The sequence below is a fragment of the Mirounga angustirostris genome, unplaced genomic scaffold, assembly GCF_029215605.1.
Source record: "Mirounga angustirostris isolate CCGP_5_RB_7025 unplaced genomic scaffold, mMirAng1.0.hap1 SCAF_14, whole genome shotgun sequence".
In the NCBI taxonomy this organism is placed as follows: domain Eukaryota; kingdom Metazoa; phylum Chordata; class Mammalia; order Carnivora; family Phocidae; genus Mirounga; species Mirounga angustirostris.
This window is the reverse complement of record NW_026991722.1, coordinates 72093462-72121305: the sequence shown is the minus strand read 5'-3', so window position 1 is coordinate 72121305 and position 27844 is coordinate 72093462. Positions and strand designations below refer to the sequence as shown.

At 57.0% G+C, this 27844-nt stretch overlaps 1 protein-coding gene across 28 annotated transcripts in view; it reads right to left on the bottom strand.

Annotated features, from left to right (window-relative positions):
- NCOR2 (nuclear receptor corepressor 2) overlaps positions 1–27844 on the bottom strand; it is a 213348-nt gene that overhangs the window by 108857 nt on the left and 76647 nt on the right. For 26 of the 28 annotated variants that reach the window (XM_064578226.1, XM_054510566.2, XM_054510568.2 and 23 more), the window contains 4 exons: positions 22505–22684; positions 18522–18635; positions 8060–8116; positions 1163–1215 (listed from right to left, as the gene is read on the bottom strand). In XM_064578226.1, coding sequence (XP_064434296.1) covers positions 1163–1215; positions 8060–8116; positions 18522–18635; positions 22505–22684 — 404 coding nt within the window. The remainder of the gene's footprint in view (positions 1–1162; positions 1216–8059; positions 8117–18521; positions 18636–22504; positions 22685–27844) is intronic. The other 2 variants (XM_064578237.1, XM_064578239.1) reach the window with 1 other exon arrangement.

Below are 27844 nucleotides of genomic sequence, written 5' to 3'. Positions count from 1 at the left end.
CAGAAACTACAAAAGAAGAGACTTGCCCTGTCAACTAGACCAACACCAGTAGATACTTAAAAGCTACTGGGAAGTCTGCATGTCTCCAGGGATGGGGAGCTCACCACTGCAATGTACACCCTGTGAATCCACCCCAGGGAAGCTTGGACCATCAGACCAGGCTGGACTGCCCACTGGACAAGCTAAGTATTGCCCTCTGAGGTCACACAAAAATGCCTGCACCCTCTCCCAATGATAAACCTTGAACAGTTCAAACACATCCCAAAGAGTCTGCTTATAACCTAACACCACCCAGGGCCCACAGCCACATGTTCCTCACGGGGCAAGGTCTGTAGCTCCCTTTACCGTTTGGACTCCTGGATAACAACATGAGGTACTATCCCCTCCTCAGCCAAGGACACTATGCTCCCATTAATGCATGCTTCCCCCTCCCCCAAAGCCAACCCTCTTCAGGCAGCCACATCTCTAGCGCTTCTCTCCCAGCTTGAAGATATGAAGCCACCAGCCTCCAGCACAATCCTCTTGCTCAGCCCACACCAACTACATGTGGCCCTGAATTGATATTTCTTCACTCCTAGCATCCATCTGGGAAAAGACCCCATCACTGGGATACAACACCATACCAGCCATTCCCAAAGCCTCCTGGTCTGGATTGGTGCTCACAACTGCTCCACACTGGGCTACGCCACAGAGGGACCCCCTGAGGAGAGCGTGGGACAATCCCAAATATGCTTACATCAGAGCCCAAACCACAGGCCCCACCTGTCCCAGGGCCATCCCCCATCATCTTGAGCTCGCTTTCCACCCAAACAGCTTCTGCCTGCTCCAAAGGGATGAGGCTTCGCAGCCCTCCACCTCAGTGTCTCCAGGGCTGTGCATGCGTGTCCTTGCCCGCCCTCCCCAGCTGAAGGTCTGCGTCCCAGTGCTTCATGGGACCGCTCCTCCGCCCCTCCCTGCCCCAGGCCTGCTCTGACCCCAACCTCAGCCCTACCTGGCCCAGAATTCTTGCCCCGACTGCCCCCTCCTGCCCCTTCCTCTGGCACCTGGCCCTGCCTGGGAGCCCTTTTGGGAACTGAGAACCCACATCCCAGCCCAGATCTCCGAGGCTGGACAGCCTGTCCCGCCAGGCCACGCATCTGCACGGCTGCCCATGAGTACTCACATTTTGATGTTCTCATGATACTGCCTGGTGTCGGAGGGCTGGTTGTACAATGGCTGCAGAGGAAGAGAGAGGAAAGCACTTCAGAGCCAGGCCCGGGGACTGCTCTGCAGTCCCAGGCAACCTCAGCCCCAGAGCCCCAGCGCCCCAGCGCCCCAGGCCCTGGCTCCAGGGAGTGGTGCACTGGGGTGGGAAGCGGCCGCCGGCAGGCATGAAACAGAACACAGGGACCCAGCCCACAGCCCCAGCTGGGAACGGGCTGTAACCCTCTGGGCACAGCTGTGGGTGCCCTGACCACCGCCCCCCCCAACTAAGGCCACCACGGCTCCTGTGCAGGGCACCAGGCAGGGCTGGCCTGAGTGTCCACGGTGTCTGGGTGTGGCAGGAGTCTCAACATGGACAGCTGCTCAACTTCCCGGCGTCCAAACCACCGTGAGACACCACGCGGCCCCACTGCCTGGCGGAGGGAAAGGGCCCAATGCTGCCACGAGTCTGCGAGGGTGACGGCTCACGACAGCCGGGCACCCGCAGCTGGGTGCACATGCTCTGGAGAGCAGTGACAAAACACCTGTCAAGGAACGAAGTCAGGTATGCCCTATGGCCCCCGGCCCTCCTGCAGATGCCCGAGAATGTTCGGGCACCATGTCCCGCCAAGAGAGGACACCGCCCTGCCCAGACGGCACGGCTCCTAGTAGTGATACACCAGAAGCAAGCTAAATGTCCCCCCACCGGAAGGAAGAAGAGGCACAGAAGGGCTGGTGGGCAGCAGGAATCACACAGAGCCGCCAGGAGGACCCCGGGCCCACATTCGGCAGCCAGTGTGTGAGGGGAAGGGCAGCGGCCGCAGCTGGCCGCCGTGCACCTCCCGCCCAGGCTCTGCCCCTCTCCAGCCACGTGTGTCTCGGTGAGTCACATCAGCCACCTTGGCCCCAGGGGCTCGTCTGGAGACGGGGTTAAACTCAGAGTTGTTGTGAAGATCAAATGAGGTAGTGCACACAGAGCACTCAGCCCAGCGCTGGCGAATGGAAATGCCCCAGAGTGTCCGTGTCTACTTTACCATCAGGACGCAATGACATACTAACGATCCCAATTTTTTCTGCCTCCCGTATCCAGCCATGCCCTGGCTCTGGCCAACAAAATGCTTACAAACTTAATGAAAGCAGAGGCTTGAAAGTGCACGTCTGCAATTCTGCTTCCTCTCTTGTTCGCCTGGCCTGGCGTGCTGGATGCCAAGCAGACACAGAGTACAGGAGTGCCACCCCAGCCCAGGCTGAGCGGGGACGACCAGCCAACCGCCCAGCTGAGCACAGAATCAACAGAAATGCTGAGGGGGCTTCCACACTCGTGGGAAACAGGAAACGGTGGTTATTTCAAGCCATGTAATCTGGGGCTGGTTTGTTACGCAGCAGTGGCTGATGCGATTATCGTTCCCATTTCACTGAGGAGAAAATCAAGTCCCTGAGAGGTTAATGTATGTGCCCACCGCTGGTAGGAGATGAGCTACAACTAGAATTCCCGTCTCAACTTTGGCCCTAGAGGCAGAAGTCTGCTCTCTGTCTCTGCCTGTGCCCTCTCTGGGCATCTTCCGGTGTGTGCACGCGCACGTGCGTGTGTGTGTGTGTAATCCTCTCCCCTGCCATCCCCACGCACCCCCACACACGCAGCAGGAGCCTCCCAGGGCAGCCATGGATGACTGTGGTAGAAGAACCAGGTACAGGTGAGGGGTCACGTAGGACAGGTGCAGCCTCGGGACAGGGCCCCAGAGCGAAATGAAAAGGGCACAAAAGTCTCCGCCCTAGTACTTCTCCCTGGGCGTGGGGCTGGACACCTCCTGATACCTGCAAACATCCTGATAATCCCAGCCGATGGGGACCACCCACGAGCAGCAAGGCCACAGGGCCCAACCTGCTCTGTCCCCAAGAGCAGGCCTCTTGCCCTCCGCAGGCAGGGCAGGGTCCTCAAGGAGGGGCCTCCACTGCCCAGCCTAAGGATGGGGCAGGCATTGCAGGTAGCCTTGCGGATGACAACGTCACCTCTCTCCCACTGCCCCTCAAATTCTCTCCATGACAATTCACCACTGGGCTTGGCCAATTCCAGACTCCGAGCTCAGCTATCCCCCCCCCAGGGCAGAGATGTCACCCCACGGCTGATATGGGCCATCACTTCCCACACTGGGTCAGGCTGCCCTTTCAAGGTGCTCAGCTGGAAGCAGGGAGATTTGAACCCCACTCTGGGTTTGGGCAAGAGGGCCACGACAGAGCCCACAGTGAGACTCACTGCAGACTTTCTACACTGAGCGGGGGGCAAGGCATTACTGCAGAAGGCCGACAGCACTCACCTAAGAACAGCAAGGGGCCCTACAAAGACTCCCCGGGCCAAATTCCAAAGCATTAAACATGCATGTTTAACCCCGGGTGACTCTGCATTAGGTCCTTCGTGTTTCCACATGCCCATAAAACACAGGCCAGGTGGGATGGGGCTTGGCCCAAAGGTTCAGATTCCAGGAACGAACAGACGCCCCGATTTAAGAGATGGAGCCTCCCTCGCTGGCTGTGTGACCTCGGACACATGTGGGCCACACTCCGGGCTTCTCATCTGGAAAATGGGCATAGAGCAAGTAGGAACTACCTCACAGGGCTTTCGAGGAGCCCAGGAAATGTCAGACTTGGTGACTGACTTGTGTTCTTTTGGTTTTAAAGATGGCAAACAGCAGTGTCTCCACGGCCTGAGGAGGTCAGGAGGGCCTAAAAGACCACAAATGGAGACCCTAGGAGTGAGTGATGGACAGGGAGCAGGGACTATCTCTATATAATGGGATGGCCAGAAAAGGGGAGGTGGGCTTCTGAGAGCGCGGTTGCAGTCAGCTGTGACTTGCCAAACCCACCTTCACCTGTGGCCACCTGTCCTGCTAGGTAAGGTGGGGACAGAGCAGCCTGGCCCTCTCAGCAGGTGTCAACAGTGGACCCTCCAGTAAGAGGCACGGAAGAACCCAGAGAACACTGTGAGGCTCGCTGCCTCTAAGCACAGGGGCTGTCCCCCAAGGAGGCACTCAGTGAGCACTCTTTGAGGTAAACTGAGTCCTGGGAAGGGAAGGAAGCGTCTGAGCCCAGAGCACCTGGGAGGCTGTTCGTTACCATGGTGACAGGCCCCCAGGGCAGCCCCTTCGGAGGGCCCGAGTGGGATGGAGGTCAGAGGGGCCATGCCCATCCTTGGCAGGTGCACTGCTGAGGGGAAGGCAGGGCCCGAGGGAGTCTCCCTAACACCCCTCCTGGCCACCTGCAGGGGCTGCTGCACAAGGCCAGGCAAGGCCTCCCTATGTCTCAGGAGACAAGTCCCAACATGACAGCCCCAAGGTGACCTTGACCTCACTCACAGCTACAGTGGGTTTCCTCTGCCCCTCCCGACCTCACAGGCCCCAGTCCCCGTCAGGGGGACACAACACCCAAGAGGAAAGCTGCCTCCCACAGGCGGAAGGCTAAGGTACCAGTGGGAAGGCCCACCCTCCTGGCTGGGGGCCCTGGGCCCGTCTCTCGCCCTCCCCGTGCATCCATCTCTTCCTCTAAAGATGTGGGCGCAGCCCGAACAACCCAGAGGGCAGACAGGGAGCACAAAGCGGGGGACGTGCAAGGCTGCAGACGCAAGGCTGCAAAGCAGAAATGACAAGGACAGCAGAGCCGGTCTCCGGGAGAAGGAAGGGGGTCCCCTCCGGGCCTGACTTCAGCCAGCTGGGAGGGCGGCCGAGAACAGCCAGCAACCCCAGGTGGACTGAGCTGCTAAGAAATGAAGTGTCAGCCCCGGCCCTCAACCCTCTGGTGACACCACGTTCTTAAAATAGCACCTCTGAACAGGAAGGAAACCGATGACTCAAAGCCGCGGGGAGAGGGGGGTGGGGGCTGCAGCGGCCCACACCCTCCCTCCAGTGCCCCTCCTCCAGGCCAGGCCTCGGTTCCCCGATCCCTGATCCCCGGGGAGCCTGGGATGGAGGGGAGGCGCACACTCGGCCCAGCCCATGCTATTCTGCTTTCCAATGCAAATTTCCCCTAGGACCTGGCTGTCCTCCCAGAGAGGTCAGAGAGCACCCATCCCTGTCCCCGAGGCCCAGCAACCTCTCCCTGGGCTAAGTGCTCCCTGGCTGCAGATGACGGAGACCACCGGGGAACTGCATTCCCCGACGGTGTGGCCCAGGGACTGGAGACCCAGGATCAGCAGCACCCGGGCCCTCCGTGAAGGGAGCCTGTGCACAGGGTACACCTCTGAGCTGCCTCTCCTTGGAGGACACCTCTGGCCACTGGGGCCTTTTAGTGACCAAGACCAAGGGCAGACCCCGGCTGACCGCAACCCCACAAGCTCAGCACACCTCCCCGCCTCATCCGTTGCCGTGTGACCCTAGACAAGGCACTGCCCTCTGCAAGCCTCTCTAGAAAATGGACAGTGACCCCTCCACGAAGCCGGACACGAAGCAGGTACCCTGTCATTGTGAGTCCCTTCCACAGCCCCACTGAAGGCCACCAAGCCAAGAACCCACCGACTTCGAGAGGCTCCAGTGACAGCCACAAAGCCCACCAGACACTCCAGACCTCGGCCTCCTGTGCCACGAGCCTTGAGGGAGTCTCTGCTCTGAGACCACCAAGCAGGGGACAATCCCCTCACCCTGGGAAGACCCAGAAAAGAATCACTTGGACTGTGAGCCCAGCGGATGCCCCACCCCACTCACAGGGAGGCTGACCCTGCTCCCCTGAGCACTTAGCTCAGGGACATGGATGGGTGCTCTCGGACCTCGGTGGGAGGGCAGCCTGGCCCTGGGCATTCCGGAGGCATCCGGACACAGCACCCTCCACCCACAATCCCTACTCAGGAGGCCCCTGGGACTCACTAGGTCAGGAGAGGGGAGACGGAGAGCCACCAGGTCTGGAAATGGTTGGCTACCACCTCTGGTCCTGCCATCCCTATTGGCAAAAGGGGAAACCGAGGCAAGAAGCAGCCTACTGGTGGGAATGGAAATGGTACACAGCTTGCGAAAACAGTCTGGCAATTCCTCAAGAGGCTACACGTAGAGTGACCGTGACCCACCAATTCCAGTCCCACGTGTATGCCTGAGAGCAATGAAAACCTGCCCAGGCAGACATTCATCTGGTCACGTTCACGGCCACTTTATTTATGACGGCCCTCGTGTCTGTCAATGCCCAAGTGGGTCAACAGATGTGATCTACCCACACAAAGGAATATTATTCAGCCCTAAAGAAGAAGGAAGTCGGGACACCTGCTACAACACGGACGAACCTTGAGGATGTTATGCTGAGTGAAAGAAGCCAGTCACAGGAGGCCACATAGTGTGTGAGTCTATTAACACACACTCCCCAGCGAGTCCGCAGAGACAGAGAGTGAGTGAGTGGTGGGAGGTGGGGGGAGGGAGGGATGGAAAGATAAGGAGGTGACAGTTAAGGCCCGGAGTTCTTTCCGAGATGGTGAAATGTTCTAAAGTTAATTGTGGAGATGTCGCGCACATCCATGAATATACTAAAAAGCGCTTAACTGTACACATTTATTTAAATGGGTGAATTGTATGGCATCTGAATTATATCTCAATAAAGCTCATTAAGGAAAAAAAGAAGGAAGGAAGAGGGTCTTACAGACATCCCAGAAATCATGCCCCACAGGGAAAGCAAGCCCCAGGAGGGGAGCCTGCCGCCCATCCCGGAGGGGTGTGGGGCCCTGCCCCTGAGCCCTAGGAGCCCCCCACCGCTGGCCTGGCTCTGCCCTCTGGGAGGACCCGGGGCCGCGCCTGCCTCACCGTGGCCTGAGCACGTGGACTCCAGGCTGGGGCGCAGCCATCACCGCGGAAACAACTCCAGGGGCCAACAGCTCAACCTCCTAAGTGTTCACAACCGCCGAGTGCTGACGACAGGACAAGGCGGCACCGAGTGAGCCTGAACGGTGCACCGTGTCCCTCCACCCCCCAAAGAGCCTGGTCTTCCCATTTCACAGAAAAGGAAACCGAGTCCTCTTCTCAAGGCCACTCAGCAAACACACGCTGGAGCAGAGTTTAAAATTAGGCTCCAAATGCATCAGACTCGATTATGCAGGAGCACGCGCACAGACCCCCCAGATGTGCCGGGCGCACAGGGCCCCTCACAGCCATCCTGTGTGTGCACGTCCCTACATACTGCCCCAGAGCTCTGCACCAGCCAGCCCGCTGGGACCCTGACTGGCCCCGGGCAGGTGGGGCTCTGACCATTTCTCCTGGGGCTGAGGCTTCCCGTCAGCCGGGAGTTTCCAGGTTCCCTCCATTTAGATCTCCGGTGATACATAAAGGTGACAGGGTGCCTGAGAGAGAAGAGGCCTGGGGTCTGCTTCCCAGCTCTGCGGCTGACACGGCCCCGTCCCATCAGTAAAAGCCTCTGACAACAGTAATATGGAGCAGAAGAATCGCGAACGCTCAGCACGTACTGTCCATCAGGCACTGTGTTCCGTGCTTTGCAAAAATTAATATGGTTAATCCTCGCTACGACCCAATGGGATATATGTTGTTATTCCCACCTTAAAGATGAGGAAACTGAGGGACAGGGAGGTTAGGAGAACCGCGTAGGTCCACACCGCTATTAAAGGAGCAAAGATCATCTGGCCCTGAGTATGGGCTTCCCATGCTAAGTCAGTCCAACCGCACTGGCCTCCACTGTGTCCTGACTGCAAGAGGGCCAGCTGCCCTGCTCCCCATCCCCCTGCCCCAGCACGGCAGGCCCAGCCCCCCGCCCGCTATCGGCCAGGCCCTCTTATCAGAAGGGTGTATTTCCTGCCTCCTCCAGAGGACAGGGCAGCCTTGGCAACAGCCGACTTCCTCCTTCCCCTCCACGCCCACCTGCCACCCCCGCCCAGAGCTGCCCACCCTGTCCCCCAGCTCACCAGCTCCACCTGAGGCCCCAAGCCTTCCAGAATCCGATGTGCAGCTTCGGCCTTCTTCTGCAGGGTGACGGAGAGGAGGAGAAATTAAAAACAACAACAAAACCAGAACAGATTATAAATAGAGGCTCTGGAACAGCAGGTAGCTGCCCAGCCCAGCCGCCGACCCTCAGCCCCGGAGCAGGGGGGTGCAGGGTCCCCCTGCAAGCCCACCCCAGCTGGAAACCAACAGAGGGGCCTCAATAGCCCTGCAGCGGCCCTGGCAAGCCCGCCAAGTTCCGATTCTAACAAACATGTGGTATTCTCCGTGGCCTGGCCACCCCCCGCCAACGCCAAACCCTCAGCCCACGTCCCCCAGGGCTCGGGGCTGCGGGCACAGCTCCCTGCCAGCAGGCCACTGTGCCAGGCCCAAGATGCCTTCCTTCGCCTGGAAGTTGGCTGGGTGTCTGCAATTACCTCAGAGCTGGTGCCGCCGGCCAGGGAGGGGAGCGGGTGGGGGGGAGACAGAGGCGCTCAGAGATACCCTTTCTAGGATTCTTGTATTTCACAATCATGTGACTATTCCTGAGCTGCCCGGGAGCCTCCTCGCCTCCCTCCCCACTCACAGCGCGGGACTTATTAGGAAAACAGGAACATGTGGCTGTGAACGCAGCAGGCTGGACCTCCGGGCCCGGCCATAAAGGCGGACATTGTGCCTCCACCAGGCCCCGTGCGCCCCCAGCCCGGGACCACCAAGGCCTGCTCTCAGGAGGCCCAGGGGATGGCCCAGGGCCAGCGGGGCGGGGCGGTGTGGGGGGATGGACAGAGAGCTGTGGAAGGTGGCTTTTGCAGGGTGGTTGTCGGATCTGGCTACCGTGTGTGATGGAAAGCGGGGTGCCCACAGCGTGCACGGGGGAGACCTGAGTCCTCCTGCACCCCCAGGAAAGGCTGGGTGCTCCTGACTCAGCCAAACTCAGGGAGACCGTCTAGGATCTGCAGGGAGCCGGGACAACAGGCCAAGCAAGTCACCATCAATGATCCCTAAATCCAGACCCACTAAAAAGGGGTGCTCCCAGAGTCCTGGGGAGCGTGGCTGCCAAGAGAATTCGAGGCCCAGGCTCCTGGTGTCACAGCGGGGAGGAGGAGTACCGAAAGCCAACACACTCCCCCTCTCCTAGCCCCTAGTGACAGACAATGGGTACATATGTAGGTGGACTCAAGCTGGCACCTAGAACGAGCTCCGCCTAGAGCCCTGGGCCCAGCCCACCCAAGAACAAGCCATGCTCTCAGCCCCCTTCGTGCAGAGCCAAAACCCCGAGACCAGCAGCCTCAGCGTGTGGCTGGGGGCCAAAACATCAGGGGGCAAAAGGGTACTATAACGACTGCCATTTTACCGAGGACCTACTATGGGCCAAGCATCGAACACAGAGCATGCCTTATTAATATTTAAATCACACAAACAATGTGAGGCAGATATAAGACATGTCCCCATTTAACAGACCATGAAACTGAGGCACAGAAAAATCACGTAAGGAGAAAGTCCTGCTGATCTCCAGGCTCTAAGAAGGAAAAAAAACAAGGGCCAGATCCCATGCAGGGCCTCCCCTGGGCTTGGGACGGTCCTGCCCCGGCATACCGCAAAGCAAGAGAGTGTCCCCGTGGGGCTGAAGACAGGAGAATTCCTGAGCCAAGTCAACTGAAGGAATGGGGATGGGGTGGAGAGAGGACAGGGCAGCCAGCTACCCTAACATTTCCTGAGCACCCACTCTGTACTGAGCACTGGGGCAAAACACGGAACGAATGAGGCCCAGCCCCTGCCTGCAATATCCCCGAGTCTGACGAGCAGCTGATCAAGAGCAGTGATGGCAGACAAGTATGCGCAGCAGAAAAGGTATGTTTGGTGGACACACAAGGCATGAGGCAGGGCTCAAGTCTCTCCAGAAAGGTAATAGGTGGGATACATAAGGTGGGTTTTGAGAGATGAATAGGAGTTCTATGCACTCATGAGGTTCTGTGAGGGTCAGTGGGAACTCCCCATCTAGATAAAAGGGAGATGCCAAACACAGGAAGGGTACGGCTGGAGCCGCGAAGCCCCCGGAAACTGCCAATCACACAGGTAAGCATAAGCATGGGTCTTGGATCTGGGCACAAGGCCCATGGTGGGGGCTCCAGAAGCCTGTGTCCTACGAACCATAGCAGATTCCATCTTCAACCACATCATCACTCTCGGGAACACGGGCACCCAGAGAGGGGGCTTCCTGCAGCCTCTGGAGAAGAGAGCAGGGAGGAGGCCCCTTCCTCACCTGCCAAAGCCACAGGGGGCGCAGGAGACGGGGTGGCCCCGAGCAGCCCGCTCGCCAGGACACACCTGCTATAAACAGTGCCTCTGCGTCCAACACTTCCCCCGGCCCCACTCCTCAGCCCTCAGCAACCCTGGTACCTTCTCAGATGCCCCCCCCCCCCCCAGTTTACCCACCGATACCTGTCCTGGAACGACCCCAACGACGCCCCACACTGGCAGGGCTGGACAGCGTGGCGCCCCAGAGCAAGGCTGGCCCCATCCAAGTCTGCTCACTAACTGCGTGGCCTTGGGCAAGTCCCTCCACTCCCCCGAGGCTCAGCTTCCTCCTCTAGAGGACGGGTGACCAGCGCACGGCCTCAGGAGCTGACATACGGGAGCTGCTGCTCGAGGGCTGGCCATCGCTATTACTGTGGTGGACAGTAAGCACCAGGCCACGGCTCACACCAGGGGGCCCTCCGCGCGCCAGGCCCTCTACTGCATCCTGCACATGCCCCGTGTGTTTGGACGCCTGCAAGAACCCTATTCAGAAGGTTCTAGCATCAGCCCATTTACACACAGGGAAGCTGAGGTTTGGGTCATGCAGCCTACCTGAAGGACGCAGCTCGAGTGGTAGCTAGAGGACGGCACCCGGCAGGCCCACCTCCTCATGCCTCCCTGGGGGCACCTCCTCTCCTCATGCCACCATACGGCTGCTCCTGCTTCGTCCCCACCCCCACCCCACTGCTCTGGCTCAGCCTCTAGGGGCGGAGTGGGAGGAATCTGCTTGTCAGTTCATGGGGAGCTGGTGGGGCGTCCTGCCTATCGGGTCTCTTCCCCACACAGGCAGGACTTTCTCGCCAAGTCTCTCCACCAGGGACAACCAACGTCTGGGAGCCAGCTCTGCTCTAAGCCTCAGCAAGCCACTCCACCTATCTGGGCCTCGGTCTCCCCATCTGCACGATGGCCACACTCACCCCGGCTACTAACCCCCCAGGACTCTTACAAGGACGTTCTGCAAGGAACAAAGTGATGGGCATGTTGCCACTTCCCTCTTAACATCCCCCTTCAAATGGAGGGCATCCCCTCTCCCCCCCTCCCTCCCCCCACCAAGGAGCATGGCTGGGAACACAGGCATGGGCCACAGATTCAGCCCTGCACCTGAAACTCCCTCCCGCCCCCTCAGCTGATGGCTTCTTGCCACCTGGAGAACCAAAGCCAAACTCAGAGGGTCCAGGGGGCCCCCACCGTGCCTGGCCTTTGGGAGGCTACTGCCAGAGGGTGCCAGGCTCAGCTCCCAGAGGGCAACCCCAGGAGCTCATGCCAACAGGAAGGGAGGAGCGGGGACTCTCACCAGGCGCTGGGGGGGAGGGTTGGGGTCTCACTCAAGAGACTGCATTCCTGCAGGGGACCCTGTGGTCCAGGCGGCCAGACCTCCCAGTGGCCAGAGAGCCTGGGGGCTGTGCCTGGGCCATGAAACCCCACGGTCACCTGCACACATAGGTGCACACAAGCCCCGTGGACCCGCGGGACCATGCCTACATCTATGAAGGCACAAACATCTACACGTGCGTGCTACACGAGCTGACTCACACACACCCCCGCATTCACATACACAGGCACCAGGTGTGCCCAGGTCCACATGTGGGCCCGAGTGGACACATGCACACCCACGAAGTATAAACACAAACAACCACATTCGTGCCCAAGCACGCCAATCCGCATACACATCCGCACGTGTCACACAGCTAACGAGCGTGCCTACAGATGCATGGGCGTGTAAGTGCACAAATAACCACAGGTGTGCCCCACATGCTGGCACACACGCACGTGCATTCACACACGTGCACAGCCACCCGCAGGCCCGCTCAGACACACGTACACATGTGCGTGGCCGTACAGATGCAGGACTACCACGTGCTCCATGCACGCACACAAGTCAGAGACACACAGATACACGTCGCCATCAACAGGTCCACACGCACACACACATCAACACACACGTGTGGTGCATTAAGTGCACACGTGCCCCCAAAAAGCTAGCAGATACTCACATGTATCTGCATACACGAGCACAGCTGTCCAGTTACACATACGTATCCCCTCCCCAAACACACACACACACCCCCCTCTCTTCTTGGGCAAGGGTTCCAAACCCTCATCCTGGCGGGCCCCCTGGCCAGCCCCCCACCACTGATCCCCCATTCTAGCTCCTCAGCTGCCTACTCTGGCCTGAGCTCCAGGCCTCAACCTCTCCGTCTGCAGAAAGGGGGGGGCAGCACCCATGTATGTACCCACCTACCCAGAAAGCCCGAGACCCCAGCATCCCATTCCAGGCCACGGCACCCTCCCCTCCACACGGTGTCCACCCGCCAAGTACCGCAGTGATTCAGGGAAGCAGGGACCCCAGTTCAGCGTGCTCGTCTGCACATGGGGCCTGAAGACACAGCCCAGAGCTTCCCCGGGGTGTGTGATGAGGGAGGTACATGTGGAAGGCAGAACTCATGTTAACAAATTCATCAGGCCAACATGCGCTATGTGCAGAAGATGAAATCTGGAGGAACCCTGGACCCCAGGAGTAGTTGAGATGGCCAGTCACGGAGGCCGAAGGGGAGCCCGGGGCTGCAGGACTGGACCAGAGCCACTGGCCTAAAGCTCCGAATCACAGCTCAGGGTGGGCCGGGAAGTCTGAAGCTGGGCATTGGGGTGCCTGCACCCCCAAAATGCTCTACAAAACACTTCATCGTCTCAGCTACTAATACTACTATTAGTATTATTCGTGACGGTGTTAGTCATCTTGTCCTGCTAATGTGCCCTAATCACATTCCATATTTCTTTTTATTAATTTACTTAAGTAGGCTCCATGCCCATCATGGGGCTTGAACTCATGACTCCAAAATCATGAGTCAAACGCTTTGCTGACCAAACCAGCCAGGCGCTAACCATGTTATATGAAAACCTTACTAGGGGTGCCTGGGTGGCTCAGTCGGTTAAGCGTCCGACTCTTGGTTTCAGTTCAGGTCATGGTCTCAGGGTCATGAGATCGAGCCCCGAATCAGGCTCCATGCTGAGCGTGGAGTCTACTGAAGATTCTCTCTCCCTCTGCCCCTCCCCACCAACGTGCGTGCGCCCTCACTCTCTCTCAAATAATCTTTAAAAAAACAAAAACAAAACAAAATCCTTACTCATTATATGCTCGAAATGTTAAGACAAAAGACGACGTGGGTCTTACTCTCTGATTCCCTCATCACTCAGCACTGCACAAAGAACCACAGGTGTGCCCCACATGGGCTGACACGCACACACGTGCATTCACACACGTGCAGTCACCCACAGGCCCGCTCAGACATACGTGCACATGTGTGTGCGTGGATATGCTCTGCCCCCATAAACGCAGCCCCCTCACCGCCTGGTAGTCCTCTGCACTGGAAATACCCTTCCAGTTTGTCCCAACAGCGCCCATGTTTGCAGACCTAGCCCAAGTCCTGCCTCCCCCAGGAAGTCTACCTCAAATGCCCACTACCCAGGATCCCTGCAGAATCAGCACCAACTACGTCAGCCTGCAGGGGTGCCGCACGTGTTTGTTTTAGCCACACTCTGAAGTCCAAGCACGCTCCTAGACCCACGAGGCCTCCACCTCCCGCCCCTCACATACTCCCTTTGAAGATCGAATGAGACCCTGCCCTTCTCAGAGCCCTTGCCTGCGCTGGGACCCCTCCCCACCAGAATATCCTCCTCCTCAGGGGTGACGGCCCACCCACTGCTTCCAAGAAGCTTTCCCCAATCCTGGCCCACCACCGCCCCCCCAATTCCTGCCCCCAGGAGCCCTGCAGAACCCTGCCTCCTGTTCTCCCATCTGTGTGCACCTGCCCTGCCCCGCCCACATAGGCAGCTCCTGGGAGGCAGGAAAAGCCTTGCTCAGCTGGCTCCCGCTGCGCGTGCTGGGCACCTCATCCATGAGCCCCGAATGGATAATGAGCCAGAGTCCAATATGCAGAAAAGCCAGACAGGCCCTGCCTGGCAGGGAAGCTGCGTTTTCCAGCCGGCAAGGCATTTAGAGACAGACCCTTGTCATCCACCTCTCAGAGGAACCAGCAGGGAAGGAAGGAGGATTAAAATTTAATCCTATTGATCCCCCAAGGGGAGGTAAGTTCTGGCTGCTTCTGCCAAAGGCAGCTGAGGGGCTTCCTGCCCACCCAACCTCCAGGCCCTGAGGTTCAGCCCCATGGAGGGACAGCCCTCCATGCTAACCTCCACCGGGGCCAGGGACCAATCCCAGCACCCCCAAAACCAGAGGACTCTTCCAGAGGAAAGAGTCTCCCCTCCCCTCTGCCATGCTTCATTTATTCAAGAAATGTTTACTGAGTACCTACTATGTGCCAAGCACCATTCCAGGGGCTGGGGATAGAGCCGGGAAACAGACACAAAGATCCCTGCTCTCACAGAACTTCTGTTTACAATAAAGAGAATAAACAATAAAATGTGAATCATGTCCAGTGGAGTGGGAACAAGGGCAAAGAGAAAATTAAAGCCAGGAAGAGGAGAAACGTCCCTTGAAATGTTTTCAGGATTAAATGGAGGATCAAAACAGGCCTTGCTGGAAAGGGGACATTAGAGCAAAGAGCTGAAGGAGCAAGTAAGTGAGCCCAGCGGGGAAAAGGAGCTCAAGGCAGAGGACACAGCCAGTGCAAAGCTCCTGAGGTAGGAAGCACAAATACCAGGGAGGCTGGGGCAGAGTGAGGGTTAATCAGAGTAAAAGGGAAACTGAGGCACAATGAGGGGTAAAATCCTTGGATCAACGGTGAGCCCGTGTAGTGACTTGTGGGTGTGATTATGTCTCCCCTGACAGAGAATCAGTGCGAGTGGGCCAAGGTCACTGCTGTCCCCCACTGCCTGGAACAGTGGTCAGTCACACGGCTGCTGAATGGGTGAATAAACGAATGAATGAATGAAGAGGATGACTGTCATGCCCCCAAGGAACCTGAACTTACCCGGCAGAGGCCTGCTCTCGAGTCCTAACCCGCCACTCACTAGCTATGAGGTCTCGGGGAAATGACCAGAGCTTCAGTTTAACCTAACCCCACTACTCCTACACCATCAGGACACCATCGGAATGAAATCCAAGGAAATGGGCTCGAAGCCCCCAGCCTGTGGAGCTGGGGCACACAGGGCAATGCCAGCACTCTGGGACTCCAACGTGGTGACCACCAGCCCAGGGTTGGGGGTACAGGCTGCATGTGCGTGGCCAGGCTCCTCTCCTCTTGGGAGAATCCCCCTCCCTCTATCTAGTGCCCAGGGTGGGGGTCTGAGGACAGCACCCCAGTCTCCGGGGTGGGCCTGAGACCCAGCCCTGACCAATCAGTGGAGTCGGACCTCCCCACCCTCCGAGGGCCTGGGACTGGCTAAGAAATGAGCACAGGACTCCAGCCAGCCAATGAGCACCAATCCCAGGACTGTTTCCTATCTGCCCTGGGAGGTGGGTGGGCCGAGATGACAGCAGCTTTTCCATGCGCTGGGGATCCCTGCCTAAGAATGACACCGGCACGAAGAGAGCGGGGATGTGGAAAGAGAGCTCCCAAACATCTTCATTTGGGTGCCTGGATCCACCCACACCTGAAGCAACACCAACTCTCATTGTAAGATTCAATAACCCCTCTTCAGCCTCAACCAGTGCGAGCTGAGTTTCTGTCTATTGTATCCGAGAGTCTTGACTTACTGGACCCTTCCTGGTATAGTACTTTACAGTTTACAAAGCCCTTCTTCCAGCCATCTCAGCCACATCAACCCTGTGACTTCAAGAACATGGCCGGGACCCAGAGCAACCAAAGACCTGAGACTAAAATAAACCACCCAGCTCATCCGGGCGTAGGCTGGCCTGGAATCCAAGCCCCCTCCTCCTCCCCCCACCTGCCCACTCACACAGAAGCTGCAGAAAATCTGGACGGAAGGAGGCGGGAATTCTGGCAGGGAGACCATCCTGGGTAAGAACTGGGAGGGGGTATCTTCACTGCTCTTGGGGGAGGGGGAGTGCTGAGGCCAAAGAGCCAAAGACCGATCCGCTCTACAGCCACGGCTCTTTGGGGAAAACCTGGTGAGACCTGACGGACAAACCCCAGGGAAAAGCAGGCCAGTCGCAGGGCTGGGAAGAGGAGCAAGCTTCCCACAGGGGGCACCAAAGGCCTGGCCTTCGAGTCCACCTGGCTGGGGAGGGCTGGGGGCTGCAGCCTGCTGCAGTCTGCCAGCCCCCAATAGGCGGAGTGCCTGACAAGGACCAACGGCACTGTGGTGACATCCTGAGCAAAAGCCACCAATCTGCTTCCATGGCTGCTGGAGGGAAGCATGTCTGCTCTCTCACCCAAAGATCAGGGAGGGTAGGCAGAGGGGCTGTCTGGGGTGACACCTGGGAGCCCTGCCCTGGTCCCCTCCACCACAGGCTCCTGGAGTCAGCTCAACCCTAGCTCCAGTTCCCAGCTCAAGGCTCACTTGCTGTGCAATCTCAGGCAGCTCATCTTCCCTCCCTGAGCCTCGGTTTCTTTATGAGTAAAATGAAGGGAATAACAGCGCCTGTTTCATACAAGTCGGGGGAGAATTACGTGAAATCACGTACCACGTAAGCAATAACCAGAAAAGAGCTCTGGCAACAGTCACGGCACCAGCTAGCACTTGCTCGGTGCTGGGCATTGTTCTGAGGGTGCTCCACGATAAACTCACTTCATTCCCACACCACCGCGCGAGGGAGGTGCTATACTTATCATCGCTCTGCACGTAGTCACGGGGAGGTTCAAGTAAGTGGCGCAAGGTCACAGAGCCAGAGAGTGGTGAAGACGGGATGTGAACCCAGGGCATCTGGCTAAAGCATATGTGACCTGTCACTCTTGTATTGTCAGGATCGTTGTTAGTGTTACTTGGGGTGGGGGCCAGGGTATGGGAGGGTGACCGGCCCGCAAATCTAGGCCCCCAGCAGGCTCAGTCTCACGCCGCATCTAATGCCACCTCAAGAGGTGGATGCATTGCCAAACCAACTGATCCAGTAGTTCCCTGTCCAGAGCTACAGCCACAGGCTCCAGAAGCTACCAGGCCCCAGTACCCCCAGCCCCAGCTGGACTCTGAGCACTGCTCCAGCAGCCAGGGGCAGGTCCTACAGCAGAGACTGCTGGGAAGGATGGCCAGGACCCCCGGGCAGGCGGGGGGGGCCAGAGGAGACAAGGCAGGAGAAGAGGTCCCCCATCCGTCACGCTTCACTGTGTGACCTCAGACAAGAACAGTCCCTCTGTGGGGACAGATGTTTCCTCATCTGTCAAATAAGGGAGGGGACTCACATCCAAAGGCCCTGAGCACATCTGCAAAGAGTCCACTATAAATCATGGAAGCTGAGCTCTCAGGGGCTTGCAGCCCCTGAGAGACACTCTGCTCTGGTCCTGTAAGTCACTCCTCCAAAACTGAGCCCCCTCCAATCAGCCAGCAGCTGCCCTCCTAGATCTCTAAGAGCCCCCACAGCCTGCTAGAGACCCTGTGTTCAGAAATGCCAAAGCCCCTTCCAGGGCTATATGGCAGCAGAGGCCAGTGCTCATGATCTAGGACCTGACGGCCCACAAGTTCAAGTCCCAGGTCCACCACTTTCTAGCTGTGTGGCTTTGGACAAGTCACCTAACCTCTCTGGGCCTCAGTTTCTCACTGTGTTAAATGGAAACAATTACTGCACCTACCCTCCCGGGACTGCTATGTAAAGAACCTGGCCCATCACCTGAAAAGCAGCTGTTCAATTAAGGTTTGCTGTTACTGTTAATAATAATAGTTATAATAATAACAATACCCTCTTCTGCATTATAGGAATTTTTCTGGCGCCAAACCGATCACCCAATCCTTCCCACCCCGACCTCCCAATCAACCGGCCCGAGGCTCTCCTACAACTTGATGCCTACACTGCCCCCTGCATCCCCCAGGCCAGCCACAGTCCCCACCCATCAGCACGCCTGAGAACAGCCACAGCCACACCAAGATGGGCTGCCCCTTCCTGCCCCCCGCTCCCAAACCCAGGGCTGTGCACACATGGGAGATCAAAGAGGTCCCCATTTCTCAGATCGGAATGCTGAGGCCCAGGGAGAAAGCCGGGCCTTCCCGGCGACACCTGCATCCCACCTGGCAGCCAGCCCAGGGCCAGTGCGGGGAACAGGGAGCAAGGGCCCCGCAGGCCGGGATGGGGCATACCCGGTTCTCGTCGTAGATGATCTGCACCAGGCTGCGATGCTTTGACTCGATGGGCGGCGGCGACACAGGCTTCTCAGGCTCTGGGGGCTTGGCGGCCTCCTCCTCCAGCTGTTGCTGTGGGAAGGGGGAGAGTGCGGCGGTGAGCACCCGGGCGGGCGGAAGACGGGAGGCAGCACCCCCATGGTGGAGGGGCGGCCCTGCGCAGCCCAGCAGGCCCAGTGGACTCGCACAGGAAGTCAGGCTGCTAACCATTTCCTCTGAGTCACCAGGGGACCCCGAGCCCTGGAGGGGCCTCTGCTGGGCGGGGAAGAGCCCGCTGCAGGCTCTCGGCAGTGCGGCCAGCCTTCCTGGGTTCGAATCCCACTCTGGCCACTTACGAGCTAGGTGAGCGAAAGCAAGCTGCCGAGCCGTGTGGCCGTTTCCTGGTCTGTAAAACGGGGCTTATCACCGTGCATCCCGGATAAGTTGCTGCATGTACAGTGCGGCTGGGGGCTCACTGAAAGCCAGTGGCTATCCTCCTCCTCCTCGTTACCAGGACCATCTCCATCAGGGGAGACTGTGGACTCTGCAGCCCAACCCTAGTTCAAGTACTTCCTTGCTCTCTAAGTGGGAAATGGCTAAATTTCTCTGAGCTTCACTTTCCTCATCTGGAAACTAGGGATAATGAAAGTCTCCACCGTGGAGAGCAGGTCCGGGGTTAAATGTGTGGAGGCAGGCAATGCACGCAGCACCAAGCAAGCACCTCCTCCTCCTCATCCGCCTGGTGCTCTTCGTGCTGGACCCTCCTCCGCCAAACACCAGAGGACATCCCTTCATGCTGCTGTCCGCTTTCTTCCAGAAAGGGAAAGTCAAGCCCAGACAGCTTAAGACACCGGTCCAAGGTCACACAGAAGGCCAATGCCCGGCTGTGTGCAATCTGAGAGGGCATCCAGAGTGAGAACAGAACACCATTTTCTGCTCATAATGCACAGCCTACCCACAACCATGGACCATGGAGCAAAGCAATCGGCCAAGATGAGCAAGGCAGAAGGAGCCAGAAAATCCAGCCCTGGCTTCTGCTGGCACCCAGGCCTGGCTGGTAGAGCCAAGCTGCCTCAGTCCCACAGTGACCCCTGGAGGCAGCTTCCAGAAGGGCGGCCAGCATCTGGCGAAACATGGAAATCAGCCCCCAAAAGAGTGCAAAAAAAAACGAAGCCAAGAAGTGGAAGAAGCACACAGCCAGGAAGGAGATTCTCTCCGATTTCTGAAGGTGGCCCTCCCTGAGGCACCAAGGAGAAATACCACCTGAGACGCACAGAGACCCTGGCAATGCACAACTCCGCCAGGGCCAGATTTGAACCTCACTCTGTCCCTCACCAGCTCTGTGGCCTTGGGCAAGTCACTGAACCTCTCTAGAAGATGACAAAATGTGCTGCTACACTAAGCTTGATAGACACTGGCTACCAGAAGCAAACCAAAACCATAGTGAGATCCCACCTCTACCCGCCAGGGCGACTAGAAGGAAACAGAAGCACGGAAAACAAGGTGCGTCGGTGAGGCCGGGAGGGAACCGGGACCCCTGTGCTCGGCTGCCCTGGAGGACAGTCTGGGGCTCCTCAAAACATCACACACGGGGTTACCAGACAACCCGGCAGCTCCACTCCCAGGTACGAGCCAAAGGGACCGAAAACAGACGCTCAAGCAAAAACCTGAACGCAGCGTTCACGGCAGCTCTGTTCACGACAGTCAAAAGCTGGAAGCAACCCAAATGTCCATCAGCGTACACAGAATGTGGTCCATCCACACAGCGGGTGTTATTCAGCCTTAAAAGGGAAAGAAGGGGCTCCCGCTGGCTTGGTCGGTGGAGCATGAGTTCGAGCCACATGCTGGGCATAGAGATTATTTAAAAAAAAAAAAAAAAAACAAGAACAAAAGGAAGGATGCATTGACACCTACTACAACATGGATGAACCTTTCACCGAGTGAAAGAAGCCAGACACCAAAGGTGATGTGTTCTAGGATTCCACTTCTATGAAATATCCAGAATAGGTAAATCCGTAAGGACAGAAACGCAGATTGGTGGCCTGTGGGAGAGGGGAGAAGGGGGCATGACAGCTCATGGGTACAGAGTCTCCTTCAGGGGAGATGAAAATGTCCTAAAACTAGATACATGGGATAACTGTCCAACCTCACAAATGTATTAAATGACACTGAATTGTCCACCTTAAAATGAGTAATTTTATGTTTTGTGAATTTTAGTTCAAAAAAAAAAAAATGCCATCGTGGAATTAAAAAAAAAATCGATCAAGGGCTGCTCTGGGCCACCTGGCTTCCAGCCACGGTCATAAGTATGCACATGACCTGTGGCTACGGCCCTATCCCAGAGCCAGGCCTGGAGGAACAAAAGTACTCCCTCCCTGACCTCGGAAATGCTGCCTGACCCCAACCAGGGCCCGGCCCTCATTCAGGAGGCCTGAGTCCCCATCTTGGAAACCCACCTCTTGTCCCCCAGGTCAGGGACAGCCGGCTACACCTCAGTGACCAGCCCAGCTGTTGGACCACCCCCGAGTCCCAGCTCTTCCATGTGAGCAACAGCCCCGATGCCCTCTTAGAATCAATCAGCAACCTGGGCCTCCTTCCAAAGCTGCTGGGCCCACTGCCCATGGTAGCCAGGGTGGCCCTTGATGTGACCTGGAACCCATACTTCCTTACCTAGAGAGGACCAAGTGTGACCCTGCTTCCCCCAGGGGCAACCCAGATGCTCCTCAGGGTCAGGACAGCGTCACACGGACTCAATCAACAGTTTCTGTTGAGCCGAGCACCTACTATGCGCCACCACCGCGAGGAGCACGGCAGTGAGCGGGCAGACAAGGACCCTGCTTTTACACTCTCATTGTGAGAGAAGCCGATGTAACAAGGCATTCAAATGGTGATGCCATCCAGAGGGGTGCGGGGACGGAACAGGGACAGCCCCAAGAGTAGATGCCTTAAGGCTCTGCCAGCCACCCGGTGCCTGATGTGACCACTCAGCTCTGCCACTGTACCTAGAAAGCAGCCACAGATAACACGTGCGAACGTGACTGTGTGCCAATAAAACTTTATTTACAAACACAGGCATCAAGCCGGATTTGGCTGGATTTGCCGGCCCCAGGATAGAGGGTGGCTGGGGCTGAGGGCGCCTATGAAGGCCAGGAGGGCCCCGCTGTGGAGGGGGTGTCTGAGCAGAGACCTGAAGACGCCAAAGGGAAGCCTGAGAGGATCTGGGAAAAGGCAGATCACCGATTAATTTTATGTCAATTGAACTTAAAAATTAAACTATAAAATTAATATCACAAATCTCTACGTTAACTTTTCTTTGGTCTCCACGGTTACCAAAAAGATCTGTTTTTACCACACGACCCCGTTCTGTCCTCACAACCCTACGACGGGCTGTCACGTCCATTCCCATTTACAGAAAGGAAACCGAGGCTGAGGGAGGGGACTGTTCTGAGGCAGAGGGGGAGGCCCCACCCATTCAGGTTCCAGGGCCGTGGCCAGAGGCAGGTGGCATGTTCCGCCACATGGTGGACGAGCAGCGGGAAGCACAGAGAGGGAACTGCCTTCCCCACATCACTGGGGAGTGGTAGCAACGAAATCAGAACCCTGACAGCCTGGCTGTGAATCCTGGCCTCGGCCCGCACCCGGTGGGGCTGGTACAACAGCCACTTGAGGCTTATCCAAGCACACAGGTGCCATTTAATCCAAGTCACACTAAGCTCGAAGTTCAGCTCCGCACCGCACCAGGCGCGTGTCACGCGTGGCTACGGCTACCTTTGGGGACAGCGCAGACCTGGGACATTCCCACGACCGCAGAAAGCTCTGTGGATGCCAGCGTACCACCCAGAACAGCGCTCTGGCCCGGGGGACGTCAGGGCAGGAACACGAGCCGGTACGTGGGCAGGCCCGTCACACATTCACTGCTATTCCCCCATGTTCTCTTCTCTGGCGCCCCCGCCCGCCAGCACCTGCTTCTTCTTCAGCTTGGAGATCTGCTGCTCCACCATGGTGATCTCGCGGTCCACCCGGTCCATGTTCTGGATCAGCTCCTCCTTAGAGAGCCGCGGAGGCACCAGCTCTAGCTCAGGGTCGGCGTGCGGCGGGCTGGGAGGAGACACGGGCTCCAGCTTGCCCGCCAGGCTGCGATCCTGCGGTGGAGGGAAGAGGAGCACGGGATCAGCGCAGGGGACACCCCAGCCAGCATGCCCTGCCATGCTCCCCGACTTTCCAGCCATGGCTTCAGGCCCCGGCACACGGGACATCTATCACAACAGTCCCCACATCCCAGAAGCAAGGCTGCCTACCAACCCCATCTCCCTGACTTTGCCCTCCTTGGGCCTCCTGCCGGGGGCGACCCCGCCCAGCCTGCCCCCCGCTCCACAGAGGTCAGGTCCTTTTATGTCCTCCTGTATGGAAGTTTTCACAACCTCCCCTCAAAATTGTGAGGTCTTCCCTCTTCCCACAACCTGCCTCTCTCTTGCTCCACCAACCTGGCCGCGTCCTCCCACAGAACCAAACTCCCCAAGAGCAAGCGCCGAGACCCCCATGTCCCAGCCCCCAAGGCCTGGCCTTAGCGGACCCTCCGTGAACATCTGTTCACAGTACTCTGTCTGAATCGGCAAGTTACAGACTATCATACAGAGTGCAGGCCTGGTTTTGTAAACGGGAGAATTATGAGAACAAGCCAGAAAGGCGCAAGTAACTACGGACAGCGGGGGAGGGGCTTTCACTTTCTTCTTTTTATGGACCAGTATTTTTCCTTCTTTGAGGGTTATTCTTTGTGTAATAAAGCTGTTTTCAAAATCTGGTTAAACACACAAGGGAATCCTTCATTGGGCTATGCGTCGACACTTTCATTCCAGTTGAGGTTTATTGAGCACCCAAGCCCTCCCGGGAGCACCCTGGGGAGGAGGAGGTTAAAAAAACAAAACAAAACCAAACCTAGTCCTTGCCTCTGGAGCACTCACGCCCCAGGTTCAGATCCCAGCCCACTCAGCCACCTCCCAGCACTATGACCACAAGCACGTCAGGGACTCACTCCCTGTCTCGGCTTCCTCATCTGTACCATGGGACGATCCCCACCTCCCAGGCTGCTATGAGGCTGGAATGAGCCAACGTGTACAAAGAGCTCAGCTCAGAGCCTGGCACACTGTAAGTGCCTCCTAAGCGGGGGCTGGGATTGCCTGTCCCCAAACCCAGGCTCCAGGCCTGGTGGCCAGCCCAGGCAGAACCCAGCCCACGCCCGAGGCGTCCTCCAGGCCATGGACAGCTGCTGGCAGAGGAGGCCCGGGAAGGAGCTCCAGGCCACTGCCTCCCCGCCCCCACGGCAGCTGCACCCGGAGGACAGAGGACACATTATTCCCCAGGACAACTGCAGCCCCAGGGGCTGCCAAGCGCTCCCCATCTCAGCACTATCAGAGGCTGTGCCATTGTGCGTCCACCCCTCCCCTCCCCCAGACCCTCACAAGGCCCATGTGGCCCAAGGTTCTCAGGTTGTCATTGGGTCCGCCTTCTGGCCTCATCGTTTCCCTCTGAGATGTGGGGAGAGCTGACATCGGGACTTAGGCTTTCCACGCTCAGAACACTCAAGGGAGGGACACCTGGGGGCTCAGTAGGTGAAGCGTCTGTCTTCGGCTCAGGTCATGATCCTGGGGTCCTGGGATGGATCCTGCATTGGGCTCCCTGCTCAGCAGGGAGCCTGCTTCTCCCTCTGCCTCTGCCCTTGCTCGTACTCTCTCTCTCATATAAATAAATAAAATCTTTAAAAAAAAAAAAAAAAGAACACTCAGGGGAAATGCAGAAGAGGCCCCAAGTCCCTCAACCACCTGGCTCCCACACTGCTCAGGCCGTGTCCGCAGGGAGGCCCCAGAAGTCAAACCTCCTCACTCGGCCCATCCCCGTCCTCAGCATACCCTACCAACCAGACTCCCACAGCAGCCTACAGGGGGCTGCCACTTTGTTCCCACTGCACAGACGAGGAAACTGGGAACGTGGAGGCACATGCCCAGCAAGGCTCTAAGCCAGAGGGCAGCAAAGGCCAGGTGGCAAAATATTTCAGGTTTGCATTTTGGACTCTGTCCACCTACTCACCCACCACTGTATTGGGAAAGCAGCCATAGACAGACACAAATGAATGAGCATGGCCAATAAAACTTTATTCACAAAAACAGGCTGAGCACTAAGTGGGAGCTTGCCAAGCTTGCCAACCTCTGCCCTTTGCAATTCCCAAGTCTTAACTCAGGTAACTGTCACAAATACCCTGCGAAGGAGGAATACTGTTTTTCCCATTTCCCTGATGAAGAAAATAAGACCCAGTAAGATTCAGTGACATGCCTGAGCTTACCAGCCACAATGCAATGGAACCCTGGCGTGGAGGGCACAAGAAGGTAAGGCCGGGCCCCAATCAGACTCTGCAGAGGTGGGCAGACCATGAGACCAGGCTGCAAGGTGTCCCACAGCAGAAACAGGGTCCAGACCATGCACTGATTCATCCCAAAGAACTGCATGGCTAGGCAAAAAAGCAAGAGCAAGATCTCCTCCAGAGCCCAGGACCCCCTGAAATTAGTGGCAAAACTGTGTAGAAGAAAAATTCCCTAGAAAAACACTCAGTGGGCTTGGGACCCTAACTATTCCCAAACAGGAGGGCCAAGCTGGTGGACTCGGGTGCCATGTGCACCTGACCCCACACACACTAAACCCGAATCAGCTCTCGTGCTCTAGAACCTGAGGGCCTTTGCACAAGCCATCCCCTCCGCCCACAATACCCAACTCCACCTCTGGACCAGCTGAAATCAGACTTGTCTTCCCACGCCCTCTGCCCCAGCCCGAGATGTGCCCTTTCCTCCGCGCATCCAGGGCACCTGGCTGGTCTCTCCCTGCAGACTCAGTCATTTCTCAGGGTTCTGAGACAAAAGGTGGCAGGTGAAGTGGGTCCTGGAGCCCAGGAGCATTATCTGCTGTAAGAAACATCTCCCCTCCCCTCTCTGATCTACCACCAGGACCAAGAAGGAAGATAAACAGAACCCCAATGCAGGAATAGTTCTCAAAAGCAAAACTAGCAAAAAGAAATTCCATCCCAAAGCTGGCAGGGTCGGTGCAAGGCTTAGATGAAGCAATTGGCAACTACTGGGAACCACTGGAAAAGTTGCTGGAAACCTTTCCTTAACTTCTTGATGGGTAAGACCCATCTTCTTCGATGGGTTCTTGTCACTTGAGGTTCAGGCTTAGCTTTTATTCCCACCAAAAATGCACAAGTGGGTCCATCCATGGCTGAACAAATAATATGTGGATCATCATATAATGGAACGTGATTCAGCCATAAAAAGGAATGAAAAGCCCTGATCTATGCCAAAACGTGGATGAACCTTAAGAGCGTGATGCTGAGCGAAAGAAGCCAGACAGAAAAGGCCACATTTTACAGGATTCCATTTATAGGAAACATCCAGAACAGGCAAATCCAAAAAGACAGAAAGGAGACTGGTGGCTGCCAGGGTCTGGGGAGGAAGGAATGAGGAGTGACTGCTAATGGGTGTGGGGTCTCTCAGGGCCAGCACTGGGAAGGTACTAAATGCCACTGAACTGTTCGCTTTCACAGTTAATTTCAGGTTATGTGAATTTCACCTCGACTGAAAAAGAGGATGCACACCCAGGGGCAAAGAAAGCTTTCTTCGTAAGGGAGTTTTCCAGGAATGGGACCAAGGGAGCCTGGCTACTGGGCCTCCAGATGGTTCTCCCGATGGCTGCTGGCCTTCACTTCAGCCCAAAGCCACAGGAGCAAAACAACAAACCCACACTCAGTCGGTCGCCAGGTAGCAATTGGCACCATTTTCCCCATCAAATGCCCTTGGTGTAAAATTCAGGCCAACACAGAAGAGAAAACTCATTGTACAAATTTAAAGACACAGAAGTAGCAAAAGCCCTGTGGCCGGGTCGCTCCCCCTGGTCCCAGCTTCAGGCAGGGGCAGGGCCGGCCTCAGGGAGTCACAGTGAGGGGCTCCAGGACGGACAAGGCCCACAAGCGCAGGCAAGGAGGGAAACAGCTATGACTGGAAATGTGGAGATGGAGGGAAAGCTCTCCGTTTATGATGGCCTTGAACACGGGAGGAGGAAGGCCTGGAGTCACAAACTGCCTTCTTGTTAACACACCAAGACCACACAGAAGATGGCAGACCCAAGAGACGGACCTGGTGACATCATGGCACCTGGATCAAGCTGTGCCTGAAGTCAACAAACCCTGGATTCCAGTTATATGAGCCAGGACTCATTCTTAAGTTAGTCTGACATGGGTTTTCTGTCCCTTTCAGCCAACAGAGGCCCAACAGACAAAGGGACTTTCAGAAATGGTTCTGTGTGTGATGACTCTAAAGTCACCTAAAACAAAGTCTGATGAATTCCAAAGGAAGCCTGATACCACAGAACTCCAGAGGCTCAAGGGCAGGGAAGCAGTATAAAACAGAACATTTTTATACGAAAAAGAAACACAGCTGGTGTTGGGGGGCAGGGAAGGGCTGAAAAAAAAATCCCACTGAATTCCTGTCTCATGCATCCAGCTGAATTCCACAAAGCAGACGCAAAAAACATCTGAACACTTTCAGAGTTGTGTTCTCCCCTGGCTTCTTCCCTTGCCCAAAATCTGCTCAAACTTTCCAAATATTCTTATTAGCAAGCAGCCTGGAGCAATTACAGTATTTGGTCCAGGCAGGCCCCAAAGCTGGGCCCATTACTCTCCTGAGCCCCAGGGTCCAGGAAGAGAAGACAGAGACACAGAGACAGAAACGGACACAAAGACTAAGGCTTCCCAGGGAGCTGCAAGAAGAGGGACAAGCAGAGGATCACAGAGCCACTGCAAGGCACAGAGACCCTCAGAAGAACCCAAAGGCCTGTAGGCTCTGAGCCACTATTCCAGAGGCCGGTCTGGGTGGGCAGCAGAGGCCTGATGGGGGCTGGCCAGAGACAACTGTCGGCCTGTTCTTGGCAGAACTGGACAGAAGCAGGGGGCACAACCCACTTGGGGCTCCAGTCCCTAGGGAGGAAATCAAAGCTCCCTGTGGCCCTACGTCCCTTCACACATATGCCACTCGCCTCTCGTCCAAGACCCACCTAGGGACGAGAATACTTTCCTAACGGCAACATCCCTCCCAGGAAACTGAGCAGTCAGGAAGCAAGGGGGAGGCACAGACTCAGGTGCCAATGGGGGGACGGCAGGCACTGGGAGGAGGGAGGCAGACAGCCTGATAGGGGGACCAGAGGGGAAGCCCATGGCAGGACAGCCTGGTGGGCGGGGTGGGCTGTAGATCCAGGCTGCCTGG